Below are 20,151 nucleotides of genomic sequence, written 5' to 3' on the forward strand. Positions count from 1 at the left end.
CCGACTGGAGATGCCACTCATGATCCGCTAGGCATTGACGGCTGAGTTAGTCCGCCCTGGTGTTCAGAGAACCTGCCAGGTAATGAACCACCAGGGTTATGACCTGCTGTTCCAGCCACATCAAGAGAAGCAGGGCATCTTGACAAAGGGTCCACGACCCCACCATGCCCTGCTTGTTGCAGTCCCACATGGCAGTGGTGTTGTCCATGAACTCCTGCACCAACTTCCCCTTGACAGAGGGAAGAAAGGCTTCAAATGCTAGTCGGATCGCACAGAGCTCCAGCAAGTTGATGTTGAGTACGGATTCTGCCAGAGACCAGAGTCCTTTGATCTCCACCTCTCCCAGATGGCAGCCTCATCCCAAGAGTCACGCATCTGTAACTACTGTCAGATCTGGTTGGGGATGGGAGAGGAGTCCGGAGAGGAGTCTCCCTTTGATCCAATCGCAGGTCATCAGCCACCACTGCAGTTCTTTTGTAGTTCCCTCTGAGATCTGTACCATGTAGGAGAGATTCCTTTGATGCTGTGCCCACTGGAGCTTCACGTCCCACTGTAGAGCCTACATATGCCATCTGGCATGATTTATTAGGAGGATGCAGGAGGCCATGAAGCCCAAGCAGCCTCAGAGTCCGTCTCAATGAAATCAAGGATAGAGGCTCAAACATCAGTATCATAACCTGAACATCCTGGATTCGCTGTTCGGGGGAAACTGCAAGTAAAGAAGAGCCTTAAGCACATTGTGTCATATACACCAAGTCCAAATCAGGCAATTCTGTTCCTTATTTTGAAGTGCTGGTTTATTCTCAAGCGTCACAATAGGTGTAGACAAAATCTTAATTGAGCAGCAGCCGACATGTTTGGTCCCATTAACTTTATCAAGGCTGCACAAATACACGTAGTAACCCATATGAATACACAATAGTATACGGTATTTAAAACTGTAAATTAAAAATCAAAATGCCCAGCCACATCCATCACGTGAGGCAAACCATACCATTAGTGTAGTACGTGAAACACTGAAATTTAATTAAAACTTATCAGCATGGCAATAATGAACAAAGAAATTATATAAAGTGGAGGGCTGCAGAGGATAAACTATGTGGAATGATGGTCAAACTGCACCAGAACAAGTACTAATGCAGTATGTGAATTATATTCATAACAGTTAGAAGTATGGCGACATAGAGGCAAGAGAATATCCATGAAAGGTGTAAATATGTTACCAGTATACAATAGGTGTAACACCAAACAGAAAATGAATAAATCTAAAAGACGGAAAAGACCACACTCATAATTCGTGGTGAAGAAGGACAAAGGTCCATATGTAGATACCTGAGAAGTCGTACATTAGAGTTCAACGTATCGCGGCCAAGGAACACAATTATCTGAAAGCACAGTGGCCCTGGTAAGCCTAAGAACACAGATGCAAGAAAAGGTAAGTTTAAGGGCATGTGGAGTCAAAGCTAAGCTCATCGAATTTCCATCATAACTCTCACTTGAAATGAGTCTCATCTTTAAAACGGGCATGTGGGCGTCAATCCCAGTTAACGCACAGCTTAGAAAACCAAATATGGTTGGAGAAAGGCACTGACCATGATAAGCCTATGGAACCCAAAAATTAGATTGAACAAAAATCCCTCTAGAACATACACAGAACCCAGGGTATGCGTATGTACTGCATGGAAAAATGTATATACTGTGTGTCCTGAATTGGATATCTAAATAGTGGTGCGACTCATGAAAGTCAGGCATGGTGTGCTTTTAAACTGCCACTGTGGCGAAGGTGAATGACATGAAAACCGGTCTAGGATGGAACCCAACAAAAACAAAAACCACCAGAGCCATGATGATCGGCTCAAGAGAAGCGGAGAATTTACGTAGGGATACAGCAGTTCAAGGATGAATGCCGTACTACAATCAATAACCTGTAATAACTCATGATGTAGGCAAAAAGGTAAAAACAGTAATATGCGGCATGTCCCAAAAATGTATAAAAGGAAAAAAGTAAAAAACATTAAGTGGTGGCCATATTGAGAGAGTATATGAAGGGTGAACCAAAGGAAAAAACACCTCAAGTGACAAGCCTACAGGAGATGAGAAAAGCCTGAAACTACACAGTAACCAGAACAGTTCTGATGAAAGGAGTGGGAGTCAGGTGTGACTTTGGCACATTAACAATGAACCAAGTGAATGCAACAGGTTTGCCGTAATCTGGAGATGGAGACGACAGTCTGGGGCAAATCCCACCACCAACAGCCAGTCATTGAGGTAAGGGAAGACTGAAACCCCTGACCTTCACAGATGAGCTGCAACCGCCGCCATCACGTTGGTGAACACCTGAGGGGTGCTGGTAAGGCAAAAGAGGATCACAGTGAGCTGAAAGTGCTTTTGGCCTACGTTGAACTGCAGGTAAGGCCTATGGACAGGCAAGTTGGGGAAGTGAAAATATGTATCCTGCAAGTCCAACGCTGCCAGGCAGTTTCCTTGGTCTAGGGAAGAAAAGACCTGAGCCAAATTGAGCATCTTATTTTCTCCTTTTCGAGGAAGAGATTGACGGCAGGTTTGGAACAGGGAGAAGACCCTTGTTCTTTCTGGGAATCAGAAAATAGCAGGAATAACAACCATTGCCTACTTCGGATATCGGAACCCTTTCTATAGCTCTCTTGGCCAAGTGAGCTGTAACTTCCTCTCGGAGCAGGTACAGATGATCCCCTGCCGACTGTATAGGGGGAGGGAAAGATTGATCTGCAAGAACCATTTGTCTGATGTAATGGACTGCCAGTGGAGGAGATGATGTTGGGTTCTCCCTCCATCTGGGCATCCATTGTCTTGCAGAACCAGACTTTGAGAGCTTAAAGGCTGCAGCTGCTGGGAAGTTGGTGGCGGACGACTTCTGGCTGCCAGATCCTTGGGGTCCAATTGCACTGCATCCACGTCCTAGCAAGGCTTAGAAAGCCTGCGCAGGACTGTGGCTGGCATAGGGTTGGCACAGTGGAGTGCCTCTTCTGAAGCCATGAAAGGGGCTGAAAGCAGACAAGGGGAGAGGTGTCACTGACAGGCGCAAGGACTTGGCCTTAGCCCATGAGTCTGTGAAGCGATCCAGCGCCAAGTCTGCTTTCTTTCCAAAGAGACAAGTCCCATCGGAGGGCATGTCCATGAGGTTGGCCTGGACATCCTCCGAAAAGCCAGAAGTTCTCAGCCAGGTGTGGAGACTCAAGGCCACTGTCGACAAAACCACTTGGCCCTGTGAGTCAGTTGTGAACAAACCACACGTGATGATGAACTTTGCTGCATCCATCCTGTCCTTAACAGCTTTAGAGATGATGGCCTGGACCTGTGGCAGCACTTGGCAACTGTATGCCACAAGGTATGGTAACAACAGCCCAAAAGGCATGTAGCATTCAGCGACCACAATGCTAGGCTGGCGAAAGAAAACATTTTCTTGCCTAAGCTATCCAGCCACTTGAATTCCCTGTCTGAGGGAGCAGCAGGAAACGCGCCATTGGGGGTTGAGGCTTGGAGTACCAAGCCCTCAGCTGAGGGGTGTTGGATGAGGAAAGTTTGATCACCCAGGACAGGGTGATGGCGGCGGGTAATTGTTCTATTTACAGGAGCCCTTGTGCTGGGCTTGGGTCAAGTTCCCTTAAGGACATCAGTCATTACTTCATTAAAGGGCAATAGGGGTTTGGGTGAGGAAGCCCCAGGCTGAAGCACTTCAGTCAAGAGGTTAATCTTGACCGCCACAGACAGAAGTTTGGGATCGAGCATTTCCACTGCCCTCTTTACAACTATTGCGTAAGATGCTCCCTCCTCCGTAGCCAGAGGGCCAGTAGAGAGCAAATCAGTATCTGGAGAGATATCCATTCTACAGACATCTCCTACTTCCTCATACCAGTTCACATGTACTCTAGGGGTGTATTACTGGCATTCCAAAGGGACTAATGACCCCTCCCAATCTTACCCCATGCCTGTCTGTTCATAAAAATGTTAAGGCAATGATTTAGAGCCACTGGGCCCTGTCAGCGCTGGAATCAGCATCGATAGACAGTGTTCTGGCTCTGAGTCGTCGGGGATGAGAATGGGGCTGGTGCCACCAGGGGGCGCCGCGCTGCAGGGACAGCGGCATTGGGAGTGGCACCGGAGATGGTCGTGTTGGTACAACTGGCGCCGATCCAGATCCATGAGACCCCATCGGAGCCAAGGCTTGAGCTGTCAGCACAGAACCTGTTGGGGCCTCCTCCACCCTGCGGGACCCAAAGGTGCTCCTAAGGGGTCGACCCACTCGAATACGCGGCACATGGACTCGTAGAAATCTTTAATGTAAGCAGGGGTCAATCCAGCTCCCAGATATAGAGGGAAGCGCAGTGTCAGACCTGGCAATGACTCGGCAGAACCGTGACTGGAATGCCGATGTTCCTCATCCATCACTTCCGCTAACAGATGAGGCAAAGTCTGCTTGGACTTCTTCTTCTTATGCCTCTTCCCCAAGTGAACCGAGGAACTTGAGTACAACAAACAGGACTAAGGGTTCCTGGAGCAGTCCTGTGACCTCTTTCTTGATAAGGACTGAAATGCCCTAGGAGTTGTGCATGCTGCAGTCGACCGCCAGGCCGCAAGAAGCTTTAGGAAAAGCTATCCCAAAGCCATTGCTGCCATGGACTGGCAGTCTAAGGACAACTTTGAAATGTGGTTGCGCTTGAGACACCTTAAACAGACCAAATGAGGTCCTGTAACAGAAATGGTAGAGTGATAGGTGACACGTGGTTGGAAACCTGCCTTTCTAGAAGACATTCTTGACACATTCCAAAAAATAGTTGACAAAAAGTCGAAAAATCCTGTCAAAAAGAGACAGAGGGGTAGCTCTTCACATCAGTGCTACCTGGCGTAGAAAGAAAAGAACTGAATTCTGCACGCCTGGGTGGAGCCTGCATAGGTGACCGCAATGTCACTTCCACGGCCAACGACACTGCATGGAACTGAACGAAGACACCCAATGGCGCTCAGGGGTACTGCTCACACAAAAGTTTCCGGATTCAGTCTGACGCCTGGGAAATTCAAAGGTAAGGTTTCTGCAGTTAGAGGTCTCTACCAGATACTTGGTAAATTGTCAGGGACCCCCTTAACATGTCGAATGCAACCACAATTTCTCATATATTTCTGTGCCATTTCCATGACAAAGGGACAGAACGTTACAGTCTCCAATGATTTGGCCATCTCAGTGTCAATGAATGGCCCATGTTCTAAGGTTTCAGGGAATACCATGCATCTCAAGGTACCGCTACACCCCATTTGCTGATTGTGGAAAAGTAGGATCTTTCTGACATGGCTGTCCCCACTTTTTGCCTGGTGTCAGCATGTTCTGACTGTAGTATACTTGGATCCTGCGAACCAGGAACCAAGTGGTGGTGTTCTCTCCCATAAAAGTGTTGCTGGGCAATTCTTACATCCCACAATTGGCATACTGGTACACCCCTCTAAGTCCCTGATATTTGGTACTTAGGTGCCCAGCGAATTTGTACACCAGAGGTTCCCCTTGGGCTGCAGTATGTATTATGCCACTCATGGGATACCATGCAAAGTGTGCCTAAAGGCCTGCCATTGCAACCTGTGTGAAATGGTATATGCACCTTTCATTCCATCTATATCACGGTCACTGCACTTTGACCCTGTAAGTCACACCTAAGGTAAGCCCTTCAGCTCAAGGGCAGGGTGCATGGTTTGTGTGAGCGTACCCTTGCATGAACAAAGGTACCCCTACAAACCTCAGGCTCCATTTTATGGGCTTTGTAAGTACGGGAAAAAAACATTCTAGGGAGTGCAGTGGACAATGGTCATTACAAGATCTCCTACTACATACAGGTTTCTCCGAAACTAGTCATGTTTGGTATCAAACATATTGGAATCATGCAACTACCCCAGTACCAGTGTTAGTTGCATTGTACCATGTACTTCGGGGGCTCCTTAGAGGATCCCCCATGTCTGCCTGTTCAGCCTTGTAGGGACTGCATGCAAGCCAGTGCTGCCGCCAAACCCAGAAATTGGTCTGCCCTCCTGCTGCTGAGCTTAACTCGGGCAGGGGAAGGAAGAACAAAGTATTTCCTTAGAAATAGGTGTCTCTGGGCTAGGGTGGGGGTGCTCCTGAGCACCACAAGACTTCTTTGAAGGGCTCAATTTGTGTCCTTCTTCTAAAACTGATTTCTGACTGTGCAGGAGCCCCCAGGCTCCCACAGTGGTAAGAAACACACAAAGGACAGGAGAGTGACCAGCCCCCTATCCATCTCCTACTCTAGAGGGGTGCCCAGAGCTCTGCCAGGTGGCCACTTGATTCTGTCATCTTGGAAACAGGGGCAGAGGCCCCTGGGAGCAGCTGACTGGTCAGTCCAGTTGAATAGCGTCCCTCACACATGGGTGAAAGGTTGGTCACCACATTAGTCGTCCAATCCCCTTCCTGGGTTATTTAAGGGCTCCCGTGAAATTGTTTCCATGACTTATTCTGCGAGCTGGACACTGGATTCTGCTGCTGGACTTCACCAGAAATCAAGACAGGACTGCAACTGGTAGGAGGGCTTCTACTGTATTGCAAAAACTCTGAAACTTCTGCGGTCGTGCATCATCCAGAGTTACAAGGACTTTGCCTGAATTAAGGACAGCAGGAAGGAATCTCCCTTGGAGTGATCCTTCTGCATCCTCTGAATGCCGCAGCTGCATCCTCATGACAACTGTCCAACAAAAAAGCAACCACAAGAAGGGTGGGCAGTGCCCTCCTGCATGTCTCTGGGTGGTTTGGACTCAGTCCCCACTCTTCACAGGTGCTCCTTGCCCAGAATCCACTGACCTGGTCCATGGGTCACAGTGGTAGCTGGACAGCCGAGGTCCCTATTCACTACAACAGGAGGTTCTGATACTACTTCATCCCTATGCACCTGGGCTCCCTGGTGTAGGTACTCCACTTCTTTTGGTATCCACTGGTGAGGGCAATCTTTTTTTTTTTTTTTTTAAATGGGTGGGGGCACTCTTGAACCTTCCTTGTCTCAACGGGTTTCCTCTGGGTCCTCTGGGAAGGGTTATTTTCCAACCTTTCCCTAACTGCGGCTTACCCAAAGTTATCCTAAGAGACACCTGATACTAAGTAACACCACTGCACTTGGGGCTCCTGGAGAATACCTGCTACTTACCTTTGGTGTTCTAGTACTTTCCCCGTAGCTAGGATTATTGAGTGTCAGTCTTCGTCAGCTGTGTCTTTATTTACCCATTCTTTTAGCATATGATTAGGCCCACCTCAGGGGCCCATGTTATTATATGCTTGTATCTAACTGTTTTGAAGTATATTTTTGTGTGTTCATACCTCTACTTAGGAGTTATACCAAAGTTAGTTTAGTACCAGTGTGTTAATAAATAAAACCCTATTTTCTGAAAGTTGGTGTGGTTCTTTCTTGTATGTAAATCACGGCCTGACTCTCTGGTGTAGGAAAATGCCGCTCATGGCATGGTTACCCCCTAACTCTTTGCCTTTTGTTGATGCTAGTTATGATTGAAAGTGAGCTGGGATCCTGCTAACCAGGCCCCAGCACCAGTGTTCTTTCCCTAAACTGTACCTTTGTCTCCACAATTGGCACAGCCATGGCACACAGATAAGTCCCTTGTATCTGGTACCCCTGGTACCAAGGGCCCTGTGGTCAGGGAAGGTCTCTAAGGGCTGCAGCATGTATTATGCCACCCTGGGGATCCCTCACTCAGTACATGCACACTGCCTCACAGTTTGTGTGCTGGTGGGGAGAAAATGACTAAGTCGACATGGCACTCCCCTCAGAGTGCCATGCTCATCCTCTCACTGCCTGTGGCTTGGTAAGTCACCCCTCTAGCAGGCCTTACAGCCCTAAGGCAGGGTGCACTATACCACAGGTGACGGCACAGTTGCATGAGCACTAAAACTTAGACATTGGTGCAGGGTAGCCATAAAGAGTGTATGGTCTGGGAGTTTGTCAAACACAAACTCCACAGTTCCAGAATGGCTACAATGAATTCTGGGAAGTTTGATATCATACTTCTCAGCACAATAAATCCACACTGATGCCAGTGTGGGATTTATTGAAAAATGCACACGGAGGGCATCTTAGAGAAGCCCCCGTATACCAGTCCAATTCCTAGTGTTAGGCTGACCAGTTCCTGCCAGCCTGCCACATCCAGACGGGTTTCTGGCCACATGGGGTGAGTGCCTTTGTCAATCTGTGGACATGAACAAAGCCTGTCCTGGGTGGAGGTGCTTCTCACCTCCCCCTGCAGGAACTGTAACACCTGGCAGTGAGCCTCAAAGGCTCAAGCCTGGTGGTGTTACAGCGCCCCAGGGCACTCTAGCTAGTGGAGATAGCTGCCCCTCTGGACACAGCCCCCACTTTTGGCGGCAAGTCTGGAGGAGATAATGAGAAAAACAAGGAGGAGTCACCCACCAGTCAGGACAGCCCCTAAGGTGTCCTGAGCTGAGGTGACCCCTGCCTTAGGAAATCCTCCATCTTGTTTTGGAGGATTCTCCCCAATAGGATTAGGAATGTGCCCCCTTCACCACAGGGAGGAGGCACAAAGAGGGTGTAGCCACCCTCAGGGACAGTAGCCATTGGGTACTGCCCCCCAGACCTAAACGCACCCCTAAATTGAGTATTTAGGGGTGACCCTGAACCCAGGAAATCAGATTCCTGCAACCTGAAACAAGAAGGACTGCTAACCTGAAAGCCCCTCAGAGATGACGGAGACGACAATTGACTTGGCCCCAGCCCTACCGGCCTGCCTCCAGACTCAAAGAACCTGCACAGTGACGCATCCAGAGGGACCAGCGACCTCTGAGGACTCAGAGGACTGACCTGCACCTAAAGGACCAAGAAACTCCAGTGGACAGCGGCTCTGTCCAAAACTGCAACAAAGAAACCATCTTTAAAGAGACTCCAGCCTCACTCCTGAAGCGTGAGTCTCCACACCATGCACCGGACGCCCCCGGCTCGTGTCCAGAGGAACCAACACTGCAGAGAGGACCCCCAGGCGACTCCAACGACGTAGACACCCTGAGTCGACCTCCCTGCACCCCCAAGGCGACGCCTGCAGAGAGCATCCAAAGGCTCCCCCTGACTGCGACTTCCCAGTAACAAAGGAACCAGACGCTTGGAAGAAGCACTGCCCCCAGGACCGAGAGGAACCAACTACCGGTGCAGGTGCTCTACAAAAACCCCTGGTCTGCTCCCAAAGGACGCAGCTTACCTGCTAGCAGACTGGAACCGGAGCACCCCTGTTCTCCATAGGTGCCTATGTTATTTGGGCCCTACTTTGACCTCTGCACCTGACTGGCCCTGTGTTGCTGGTGCTGGGTGTTTGGGATTAACTTGAACCCCCAACGGTGGACTGCCTATGCACAGGAGATTGAACTTGTAAGTGCTTTACTTACCCGAGAAACTAACCAATACTTACCTCCCCCAGGAACTGTTGATTTTTGCACTGTCCACTTTTAAAATAGCTTATTGCCATTTATGCCTAAACTGTGTACATTACTGTTTTAATACAAAGTTCCATACTTACCTGTGTGAAGTACCTTACAATTTATGTACTTACATAAATTCTGAATTTTGTGGTTCTAAAATAAATTAAGAAAATAATATTTTTCTATATAAAAACCTATTGGCCTGGAGTTAAGGCTTTGAGTGTGTGTTCTCATTTATTGCCTGTGCGTGTTCAACAAATGCTTAACAGCCTACTGCTCGACCACACTACCACAAAATAAAGCATTAGTATTATCTAATTTTGCCACTATCAACCTCTAAGGGGAACTCTTGAACTCTGTGCAACCTATCGCTCACTTTGAGATAGTATACACAGAGCCAACTTCCTACATTTGGTTATTGCAATTGCTTTACAACCTTTCTGACAAGCCTTAGCTGCTCTCCACAGCTAGCTACCATTTGAGAGCTTTGGTTATTAGAACCTCTAACACTATCACTAAGGGTTGCCTGGACTCAGTCCAGAGTGCATCACCTCTAGATATACACCATATACTGAGCCAGCCTCCTACACTGATGACAAGGGCTAGGACACCTCCTCATGTCCTGTTTAAATTCATGTGCTGTGGGTGGACATGGGACTCTCCTACTCCCAATCCACTTGCTGGGTCCACGTTGTTCCTTTGGAAACTTCTGTGCGAAGACATATACAACCCTAAGCAGTGACAATCACCTTAGCGGCATCTTCTCATACACCTCTGGTAGGAAACTGGCTATTTATGCAGTATACCAAATGCAGGGGTACACTAGGCAGATAGTAGAGGAAACCCTTAAAAGTTTACAGGGGTGAAAGTAATAATTCCAAAAGCTCTATTTTGTGGTAGTGTGGGTGAGCAGTTAGGCTTACCAGAGTGTAGTGCTAAGCATTTGTTGAACACAGAAACTCAGAAAGCAACTCAAGACTAATGTTTAGAAAAATAGTAACTTTGGTTATATTATGTTTCACCACCAGAAAACTTCAAAGAAGATAAGTACTGTTGCAGTTTCATTAATTTAGCAAGTAACACTTCTATTCCAATGCACTTTTACGTGGTAAAGACTTAGAAGTACATTTACTGCATAGGGGGTGCAAACAGTTCTCGGGGGTTCCCTGTGGATAGTAGTGTGCTAGGGGAGCAAGGTCACAAGCAAGACCACGATACAGTTTTACCTGCCCTGTGGTATCCGGGTGAAGTGGCGATACTTGAGTCGGGTGTCTTGTGAATGCGCAGTTGATAATGGGGGGGGGGGGGGCGCCTAGAAAGAGACTGCAAGGGGGGAGCTTTTAAAGAAGGGCTTGGTCAGTGTGGGTGCTAGGAGCAAGGGGACACCGTCTGATGTCATGGACCCAGGCCGTGGAGCTCGGGTGCAGCAGCCTTTGTTGTTGATGCTCCTGCACCAAGGCTCCCACTGTTCTTTGAGGGACCTGCAAGAAGAGGACCGAAAAGGGCAGCTGAACTACTCTGGACAATGTCCTCTGTGATTCTAACGTTCCTTGAGGGCTGGTCTTTGGATGCAATGTTGGAATCCAGCTTGGACTTCAACAAGCCTTGGCTGGTGCAAGAAGTCTGGTACCCCAGGCATTGGTGCACGGTTGCTCCGGTTGGTCCTGATGTCTTCTCACTTGGTGGGGAGATGTGACTGGCCTCTTGGAGCAGTAATTGAACTAGCGATTGTAGGATGCTGGATCAGTTTATGGTGTACACCTATGGTGTGGCACCCTATACTGAGTCCAGGCGACCCTTAGTGATAGTGAATAGGTGGCCGATAGCAAACGGTCTCTAGGGGTAGTGGAGGCAAGCAGCTGAAGCTTATCCAGGAGGAATGTAAAGCACTTGCAATACCACAGTAGTCAGGCAGTAACTGACAAGAAAGAACCACACAAGTGTTGTAAAAATAAAAGATACTTTATTAGCATTGGTATATCTCCCGTTGGAAAAATATACACACAATATATACCCACAATAACTATTAGAAATAGCATAAAAATACACAGGGCCACATTGGAGGGCCAAATCATATACTGAAAAAGTGGACAGCGAAATAGTGAATCTAATGAAGGTAAGTGTGGTAGTTAGCTAGGAGCAGATAGAAACACCAGGGTTAAACACAGTAAGTGTCCCCAACAACCAGGTGCAAGGTAGTTATCCACCCAGTTGTCCCATAAGGTAACACAGAGAGTAGAGGTTGGAGTTTGTGGGATACATGACCCTTCCCAGTGGACCAGAGGAAACCAGCAGACAGAGGGAAGGATAGAGAGTGCCCCTACCCCAACACACCCAGAAGACAGGAGTACCTATAACAGGGACCCGGATACAGAGGAGAAAAGGGACTCTCTCAGAAGTCAGTAGATGCCTGGCATTGTCCAGCTGCTGGCACGATCCGTGGACCAGGCCGGTGGGTCCCAAGGACGGATTCCAGAATTGGAGGACCTGCAAAGGAAGGGGGCAGAGTTCAGCATCCTTGGAAGTGCGCAGGGGGTGCATGTGGCAATGCCCACCGTCCTGAAACTGAAGTTCCTGCAAGTCGGTGGAAGAAGTCTAGCTGCGGATTCCAGGAGCTGCAGAAGATCCCAGGAATCGCCTACAAGCTGTCCCTTGATGGTCGCCGGATTGCAGGAGGGTCAGTGACCAGCCAGGTCACCAACAAGCACTGACAAATGCAAGCAGGAGTTGAAGGAGTATTGAAAAGTTTAGGGGACCAGCAAGGTACAGAAGACCTGCAGGAAGGTGAGCAGCAGTTAATGGAGCCCCCACGAATGACACACAGGCAAAAGACACAGGCAGTCACAAGGAGGCCTTACCGGCACAACAAAACAGAAGTCCCATGTCGCAGGAATTGCAGGACAAGGGCTGATCTTCGCGTTGTAGAGTGTAGAGTGCTGGAGGCCGGGGCTTCTTGGTGCCTAAAGATCTCCTGAAGGAAGAGCCAAAAAGCCTTGGCAAGTCAACAGTTATGGTGCACAGGGGCTCCAGTCCAGTGGCAGAAGCAGGGACCCACAGTCTCCCAAGTTGGTTAGAAGAGAAGCAGAACCCAGAGGGGGCCACAGACTCGCCATCTGTGAAGAGGATCTTCACATTTTCGTGTGACAATAGACCCCACCAGCCAGTCGACGTTTCGGTTCCAAAGGAGACATGCAGACGTTCCAGAGGCCAGGAGCAGAAGATGTCTTGCAGATAGTTCCTTGGAGAGTCTTGCTCAATGAATCTGAGGACCTACCCACCAGGGAGCCCTTAAGTAAACCTAAATGTAGGTTGGTCACTCTATGAAGTAACCCACCTATAAGAGGGGGTCAGGGACGTCATCTACCTGGCCCAACCAGACAGATGCTACCATGGGGACTCTGCACATCTTATTTCTAATATGGCAGAATCAAGTGGCCACCTGGCAGAGCTCTGTGCTTCTCCCTAGGGGAGTAGCTGAACAGGGGGATGGTCACTCCCCTGTCCTTTGTGTGGTTTCACTCCAGAGTGGAAACCAGGAGTTCTATAACTGTGTTGCTGATGCAAACCGGATTATGAAAGGAGGGCACCAAATGCACCCTTCAAAGCAGTCTGGTGGCGCTCAGAGGCCATCCAACCCCAACCCTTAGACACCTAATACACAGGGGGAGGTGGTCACATCTCTCCCTTGCAGGAAACCCTTTGTTCTGTCTCTCCAGCCTGAGTCTGGCTCACCAGCAGGAGGGCAGAACAGTGTCTGGGGTCAGCAGCAGTGTGGGTTAGCAGCTTGAACCTGCAAGGCTGCACCTGCAGAACTGGGGGATTCTCTAAGGAACCCCCAGAGTACATGGCATTATGAAAGTAACACTGGGATCGGTGTAATTGCATGATTTCAACTTGTTTGATACCAAACACATCTAGGTTCGGAGAAGTCACTATATAGTTGGATCATCATGTTGACCGGTGTCCACCACATACCTTAAGATGGCTTCCCCACACTTACAGAGTCCGAGTATTGGCCTGGGGTCTGTAGATGCACCGTGCTCATGCAGAGGTATCCTCAAACTAGAGACATGCACCCTGTCCTTGGGCTGATGGGCCTACCTTAGGGGTGACTTATAATGTCCAAGTGCAGTGACCGGGTTTGGCGCTGAAGGGTGCATGCACCATTTCACGCAGGCTCCAATGGAAGGCCTGCACACACAGTTTGCATAGGCTTCCATCGGTGGCATAATACATGATGCAGCCCATAGGAAACCCATGGTGTACCAATGGGTGTAAAAAGTTTAACAGCAACCAAATTTAGGGGAGAGAGCACTTGCACTGGGGTCCTGGTTAGCAGCGTAAAGGCATAAACCTCTCAAAACACTGTGGGGGTGATTCTGACCGCGGCGGACGGCGGTCGCCGCCCGCCACGCGGTTCCCACCGAAAGACCGCTCCGCGGTCAAAAGACCGCGGCGGTCATTCTGGCTTTCCCACTGGGCTGGCGGGCGACCGCCGAAAGTCCGCCCGCCAGCCCAGCGGGAAACACCCTTCCCACGAGGACGCCGGCTCAGAATTGAGCCGGCGGTGTGGGAAGGTGCGACGGGTGCAGTTGCACCCGTCGCGAATTTCAGTGTCTGCTAGGCAGACACTGAAATTCTTTTTGGGGCCCCCAGGGGCCCCGCGGCACCCCCTACCGCCATCCTGTTCCCGGCGGGAGAACCGCCAGGAACTGGATGGCGGTAGGGGGTGTCAGAATCCCCATGGCGGCGGAGCGCGCTCCGCCGGCCTTGGAGGATTCTCAAGGGCAGCGGAAAGTCGGCGGGACACCGCCGACTTTCTGTTTCTGGCCGCGGCTGAACCGCCGCGGTCAGAATGCCCAGCGGTGCACCGCCAGCCTGTTGGCGGTGCTACCGCCGACCTCCGCCATGGCGGTAATTACCGCCAGGGTCAGAATGACCCCCTGTATGCTATTTAGTATTAATAGGATGACATAGGTTGAAAAATGCTATTAAATGTAATAATATAAGGAAGATTACAACTTGCAACTTTTTTCCTACTGAGACAAAAAAACACTTTAGAAATTGTACTCCTGCTCTCCAGAACAAAAAACATGCCCACAAAGTGTATATCAGATTCCCAATCAATAGAATTAATTAGCTTGGAAACAGTTAATTTACATACAGCTAAACCGTAAACCTTTTCAGACTAGAATATGTATAATTAATTGTTTTGGTAGTGAGAAAATGCCCTGTCATAACAAACTGCATTTTTTTAAAGAAATCGTTAATACAAGAATCTCCCAATGTTCTTTACTCTCAAGTAGGTTGCTAAGATCACCAGAATATTTGTACATACCTGAAATGTTTGTGTCACTCTTAAAAGAAAGTAGCACCTTTCTGACAAAGTTACCCCCACTTTTTGCCTGGATTCAGAATGTTTAGACTGTAGCACACTGGGATCCTGCTAACCAGGACCGCAGTGTCAGTGTTCTCTCCTTCAAATATAGGTGGTAAGTAACTTTTACATTTCACAATTGGCCTACTGCTGCACCCATGTAAGTCCCTAGTATATGGAACTAAAGTACCTAGGGCATTGGTACACCAGGGGCGCCCTCATGGGCTGCAGCATGTATTGTGCAACCCATGGGGTCCATGCAAACTGACTGCAGACCTTGTTTTGCAGCCTATGTGAAATGGTGCAAGGACCTTCCACCCCAGATATAAGGTTTATCTTATAAGACGATCACTGCACTCTGATCCTATAAGTCACCCCCTGAGGTAGGCCCTTCAGCCCAGAGGCAGGGTGCATTGTTCCGAGTGGGAGGGCACCCCTGCATGGGCAGAGGTGCCCCTACAAAGCCCAGACCCCATTTTCTGTTTTTTATAAGTGCGGGGAAGCCATCAAAAGGTATGTAGTGGACCCTGGTCAACAAGAGATGTCCAACTACATAATGGCTTCACCGAACCTGGTCATGTTTGGTATCAAACATGTTGGAATTATGCACCTACGCAGAATCCAGTGCTAATTGCATGATACCATGTATTCTGGGGCTTCACTAGGGGATCCCTCATGTCTGCCTGTATAGCCTTGCAGTGCCTGCGTGTAGGCCCATGCTGCTGCCAACCCCAGACACTGTTCTGTCACCCCTGCTGCTGAGCCTAACTCGAGCAGGGGAAGGCAGAACAAAAGATTTCCTGTAGAGGAGAGGTGTTACCACTTTTCCTTCAGAAATAGGGTCCCTGAGATGGGATGGCGGTACCTCTGAGCGCCACCAGACTGCTTTGAAGGGCACATTTGATGCCCTCCTTGCATAAACCGGTTTGCTCCAGTGCAAGAGTCCCTGGAGCAAAATCACACAGACAGGGGAGTGACCACCCCCCTGTCCAGCTCCTCCCCTAGAGAGGTGCCAAGAGGTCTTCCAGGTGGCCAAATTATTCTGCCATCTTGGAAATAAGATGGGCAGAGGCCTCTGGGAGCATGTGACTGGTTAGTCCAGATGGGTGACATCCCTGACCCCACACCCCCCTTATAGATGGGTCACTGCAGTAAGTGTCTAACCCCTTTCCTGAGTTACCTAGGGACTCCCCTGAGGGCGGGACCCTGGACTCATCTGAAGACTTTTCTGCAAGAAACTTCTGCAGAATCGCTGCTGGACTTCGCCAGGACCCAAGATAAGACTACACCTAGTAGGAGGGCTCCTATTGCAACTTTGTCCCCATGCATTGCCCCCCATGCATTGCAAGGACTCTGCAACCTCTGTGGCAGTGCATCCTCCAGGGTCACAAAGACTCTGCGTACAATAAGGAAAGCAAGAAGGAATCTCCCTTGGAGTGAAGGAGTCACTCCTCTGCATCCGCAGACACCTCAACGTCGACAACCGGTCTGTGGATCCTGCTATCTCATGGATACTCCAAGGATTACAAAACAGGTGGTGGTTCAGTATCCCTCCAGACGTCTGACCTGTCTTCTTTGCAAGTGAGAAGTCTGAGGCCCCTCGCTGGAGCTTCCTGGCTGGAATCTCTCTGCACCCCATCTGTTTGTCATTGCTAAGGCTTGTTGGCTCTTCACCCAGAAGACCTCCTAGCTCTAAGAAGCCACAGCCTCCAGCATTGCACAGCTCCAAAAAAGATAACCTCTCTGCAACTACTGCAATGTGTGCACCCCTCTTTGCTGTGGTCTTCCTGTGCCTCGTTATGCCTGCTGCCAGAGGGCCCTGCTGGGGGCTACAATGATTCTTGCTGGCTCTCCTGCTTGCTGAGGGCTGGCCCTCACTTATCTGCAACGGTAGAGTCTCCTGGACCTTGATGGTCCCCAAAATCCTGCAACACTTCGTGCAACAAATTCTTGCATTTGCCAAGGCTTGTTGGGGTTCTGCTGACCACTGACTCCTCTGCAATCAAAAGACCTGCCTGCGTGGGATAGCTCATGGCCGACTTCTGGAATCCTCCTGCATTGCCTGGACTGCACAGCTGCTCTTCTTTGACTCCAGTCCAACAGGAAAGCATCTCCAAGAAGGGTGGACACTGCCTCCTGCACTTCCTGAGCACCCCTGGGTCATCTGTACCCTGTACCCTCTTTCCTTAGGTCATGACAGCAGCTGGACAACCAAGGTCCCCACTGACTTCAACGGGAGGCTCTAATACGACTTCACTCCTATGCACCTGGGTTCCCTGGTGCAGGTACTCAGCTTCTCTGGGTATCCACGGGAGGGATCACTCTTGAACCTCTCAATGGGTTTCCTCTGGGTCCTCTAGGAAGGGTCAGAAAACATGAAAACTCAAACCGCCACTTCCGCACGTTACCTTATGGACATTGACCCCAGGTTACAATTATGCACATGGGCGCCTGTGGAATCCTAGCCACTTACCTTTGGTGTTTTAGTGCTTCCCCAGTCTTAAGGGTCCTTGGGTGGTAGTTTGGGTTGGTAGTGATTTTAACACTCCATTTTTTAAGTACATGGTTTGCCCCATCCCCATGGGGGCCCATGTTCTTTTACACTTTTATTTACCTGTTTATGAGTATATTTTTGTGTGTTCATATCTCTGTTTAAGAGATATACCAAAGTTAGTTAAGTGTCTGTGTATTAAATAATCAATTCTTTTTCTAACACCAGTGTGGTTCTTTCCTGTGTATACATCACAAACTGACCTGTGTAGTATCTGCAACTGCTTTACACCCTCCTGGATAAGCCTTAGCTGCTCCCCACAGCTACCCTTTTGAGAGCTCTGGTTATCGAGACCCTCTTACACTATCACTAAGGGTTGCCTGGACTCACTACAGGGTGCCTCACTTATAGGTGTCCACAATATATATTGAGCCAGCCTCCTACAACTCCCAAAGACAAAACAAAGTGCTTGATAGAAAGCTGCAAGTGGGAGACAATGGAAAATGCCCTTGCTATAACACTGCTAGAATACGTACATCTTCTACAACGTATCCTTTACTTGTATACATTGGGTGCCAGAAGTTTAAAAAAAATAAACCTCTCAGTTTTTGTTAATTAAAGAGAGCGTTGGCTTTAAGAGCCCTGCAACATTTTGCTTGTGGAAGCCCCATGGTATGTACCTGCAGCATTAATTTTAAATCTAGCAACCTTTCTTTGAATTTCCACTCAGGCAAACTAATGAGAAATCTAGGAAAAACACTTCTTAGGAGGATTATAACTTTTTCGTACAAACAGCAGAACTCACTGGTCCGCAGTCAGATATCCCCATTCCAAAAGAACACTTATACCAGTAGACCTAAGTACCAAGAAAGCTAGAAATTGATTTGTCCCTGACAGGAGAACTCTCAGCAAACATTCACTTGCGCGGTTACCAGATGTCATACACCATGAATGCTGGTCTCTTGTTAGATAGGCTGCTGCATCAATAAAACCTGAAGCCACGGATCTAAATCAAACACTTCCTTTACCAATTTTGGGACTACTGGCCAGAGACTAAGTTTGAAAGGCACATACCAACACAGTATCCCAGTAACTTCACACAGGCCAAGGAAAAACAAAGAATAAGGTGCTGCAGTAGAACTCTGAAGTTCAAATCATTTGAACGTGAAGTGAAAAGGTATACATTTCCCAACAGCATAATAAAGGTCTTTCTCACTTCACCTGAAGTAGAAGAACTGAGAATGGCCTCTCAACCACCCACTACGGGGAAAACAGCCTGAATTATGTAGATGCACTTGAATTTTGATGTTATTTTTAAAGTTGCTTTTAAGACAATTACATTATTAAAATACCAAGGAATTCGGGGCGGGCATTCAAAATAGGCAAATCCATTAAAGACTCAGTGTGGGAGATTAGTCCAGTTTTCAGCTTTCAAACCCTCAGAGGCAAGAGGCCCAAGACTGCAACAGAGTTAGAAAACACCAGCATGTCACCAAAGAGGTTTGTAAGGTGAGATTCAGTCTAGCAGGAGAATATAATTCTCCTCTAAACACAGTTGTCAAAGGACAAGTAATCAAGCTAGTCTAAATCAAGCAAAAAGGAAACATTTGATTTTTCTTACCCTCTTACTGATGGAAAGGTAATCACATGCAGTTTTGTACACTTTCTTCTCTTTATGATGTCTTCAACAGCCATCATGAACATCTCATTTTAGTGTCACTGGAATGTACAGTGTCCCACAAGAAGCACCTGAACTCACAGTAGACTTCAAAGTTGACTGCTATAGCTGCAGAAAAAGCCTGAACTAGTACAGGCACATGAAAGTGATGGATTTTTCCACGGCCACGTAGCCTGCTCCAATCTGACATCAGCCTTAGCATAAAATGTGGCTACAATTAATTTTATATCACCGAATAGACTTCACTAGCAGAAGCAAGGCCAGGTCCAGGATTGCCCGTGGTTTAGCACCAGGATACTCTATCGGGTGTTTGAGCTCTCCACAAATACACATAATAAAATTCTGACTTAAGACTCTGGCCCTGTCACCAAATAAGATGAATACAGACAAAACAGTATGCATTAGACTTTTTCTTTGCATGTCTCCAAACCTTTTACTGGTGTTGTGCCTTTGTTCTTGTTTAGTTTAGGACTTGCTGGTAAAATACTGTTTTCTTTTTGGCTAGAGCAACTTGGTCCAGATGATGATGGTTGGTCATCGGTCGCTTCACAGGTGACTAGCCTACTCATCTCTGCATCAGCTGTTTCAGACACTAAAATAAATAGATAAATAAGAATGCATCTTCCTTTTCCAATAGCTGTTACATACGCATAACATAAGCTTCAGGATACAATAGATAGCTGTGAAAAAGGAGCAGAACACAGTCATTCTCAAAAATCCTGATTTTGGAATTGGGTTGATGCTAGCTAAATTGTCTAAAACGCTATACACCACACAAACTACAGTTCTCTAGACAGATCAGAGTATGAGCCCTATTTATTAGTGATACTGTCACTCTAGCTTCAACTCATCCATAACAATGTCAAATGTTTGATGGTATCTATTAAAGAGGCACATGTTAAAGTTGCAAGTGTGGAAGGCAATATTTTGAAAACGTTTGCTCCATTACAGTCATCTTCAATAAGGAAATGGGTAACATCTAATTGTTTACCAAACAGGAACAAAGAAAGCAACACAATTTAAAGGAAAAGAAATGTTAGATTTTTTCAAGTGACATCTGGGATGGATGGTTAGAAAGATTCACATGGTTGGTACAATATTCCCAAGCACCACATGGACTATCCCAGAAGTCCTACAAATAT

The 20,151-nt window shown here is 48.0% G+C and overlaps 1 protein-coding gene across 1 annotated transcript in view; it reads right to left on the reverse strand.

Annotated features, from left to right (window-relative positions):
* Positions 1-20,151, reverse strand: part of BRWD3 (bromodomain and WD repeat domain containing 3) — a 993,456-nt gene that overhangs the window by 17,416 nt on the left and 955,889 nt on the right. The window contains exon 39 of the mRNA XM_069212579.1: positions 19,440-19,601. Coding sequence (XP_069068680.1) covers positions 19,440-19,601 — 162 coding nt within the window. The remainder of the gene's footprint in view (positions 1-19,439; positions 19,602-20,151) is intronic.

This window comes from Pleurodeles waltl, chromosome 2_1 (assembly GCF_031143425.1).
Source record: "Pleurodeles waltl isolate 20211129_DDA chromosome 2_1, aPleWal1.hap1.20221129, whole genome shotgun sequence".
NCBI lineage: Eukaryota > Metazoa > Chordata > Amphibia > Caudata > Salamandridae > Pleurodeles > Pleurodeles waltl.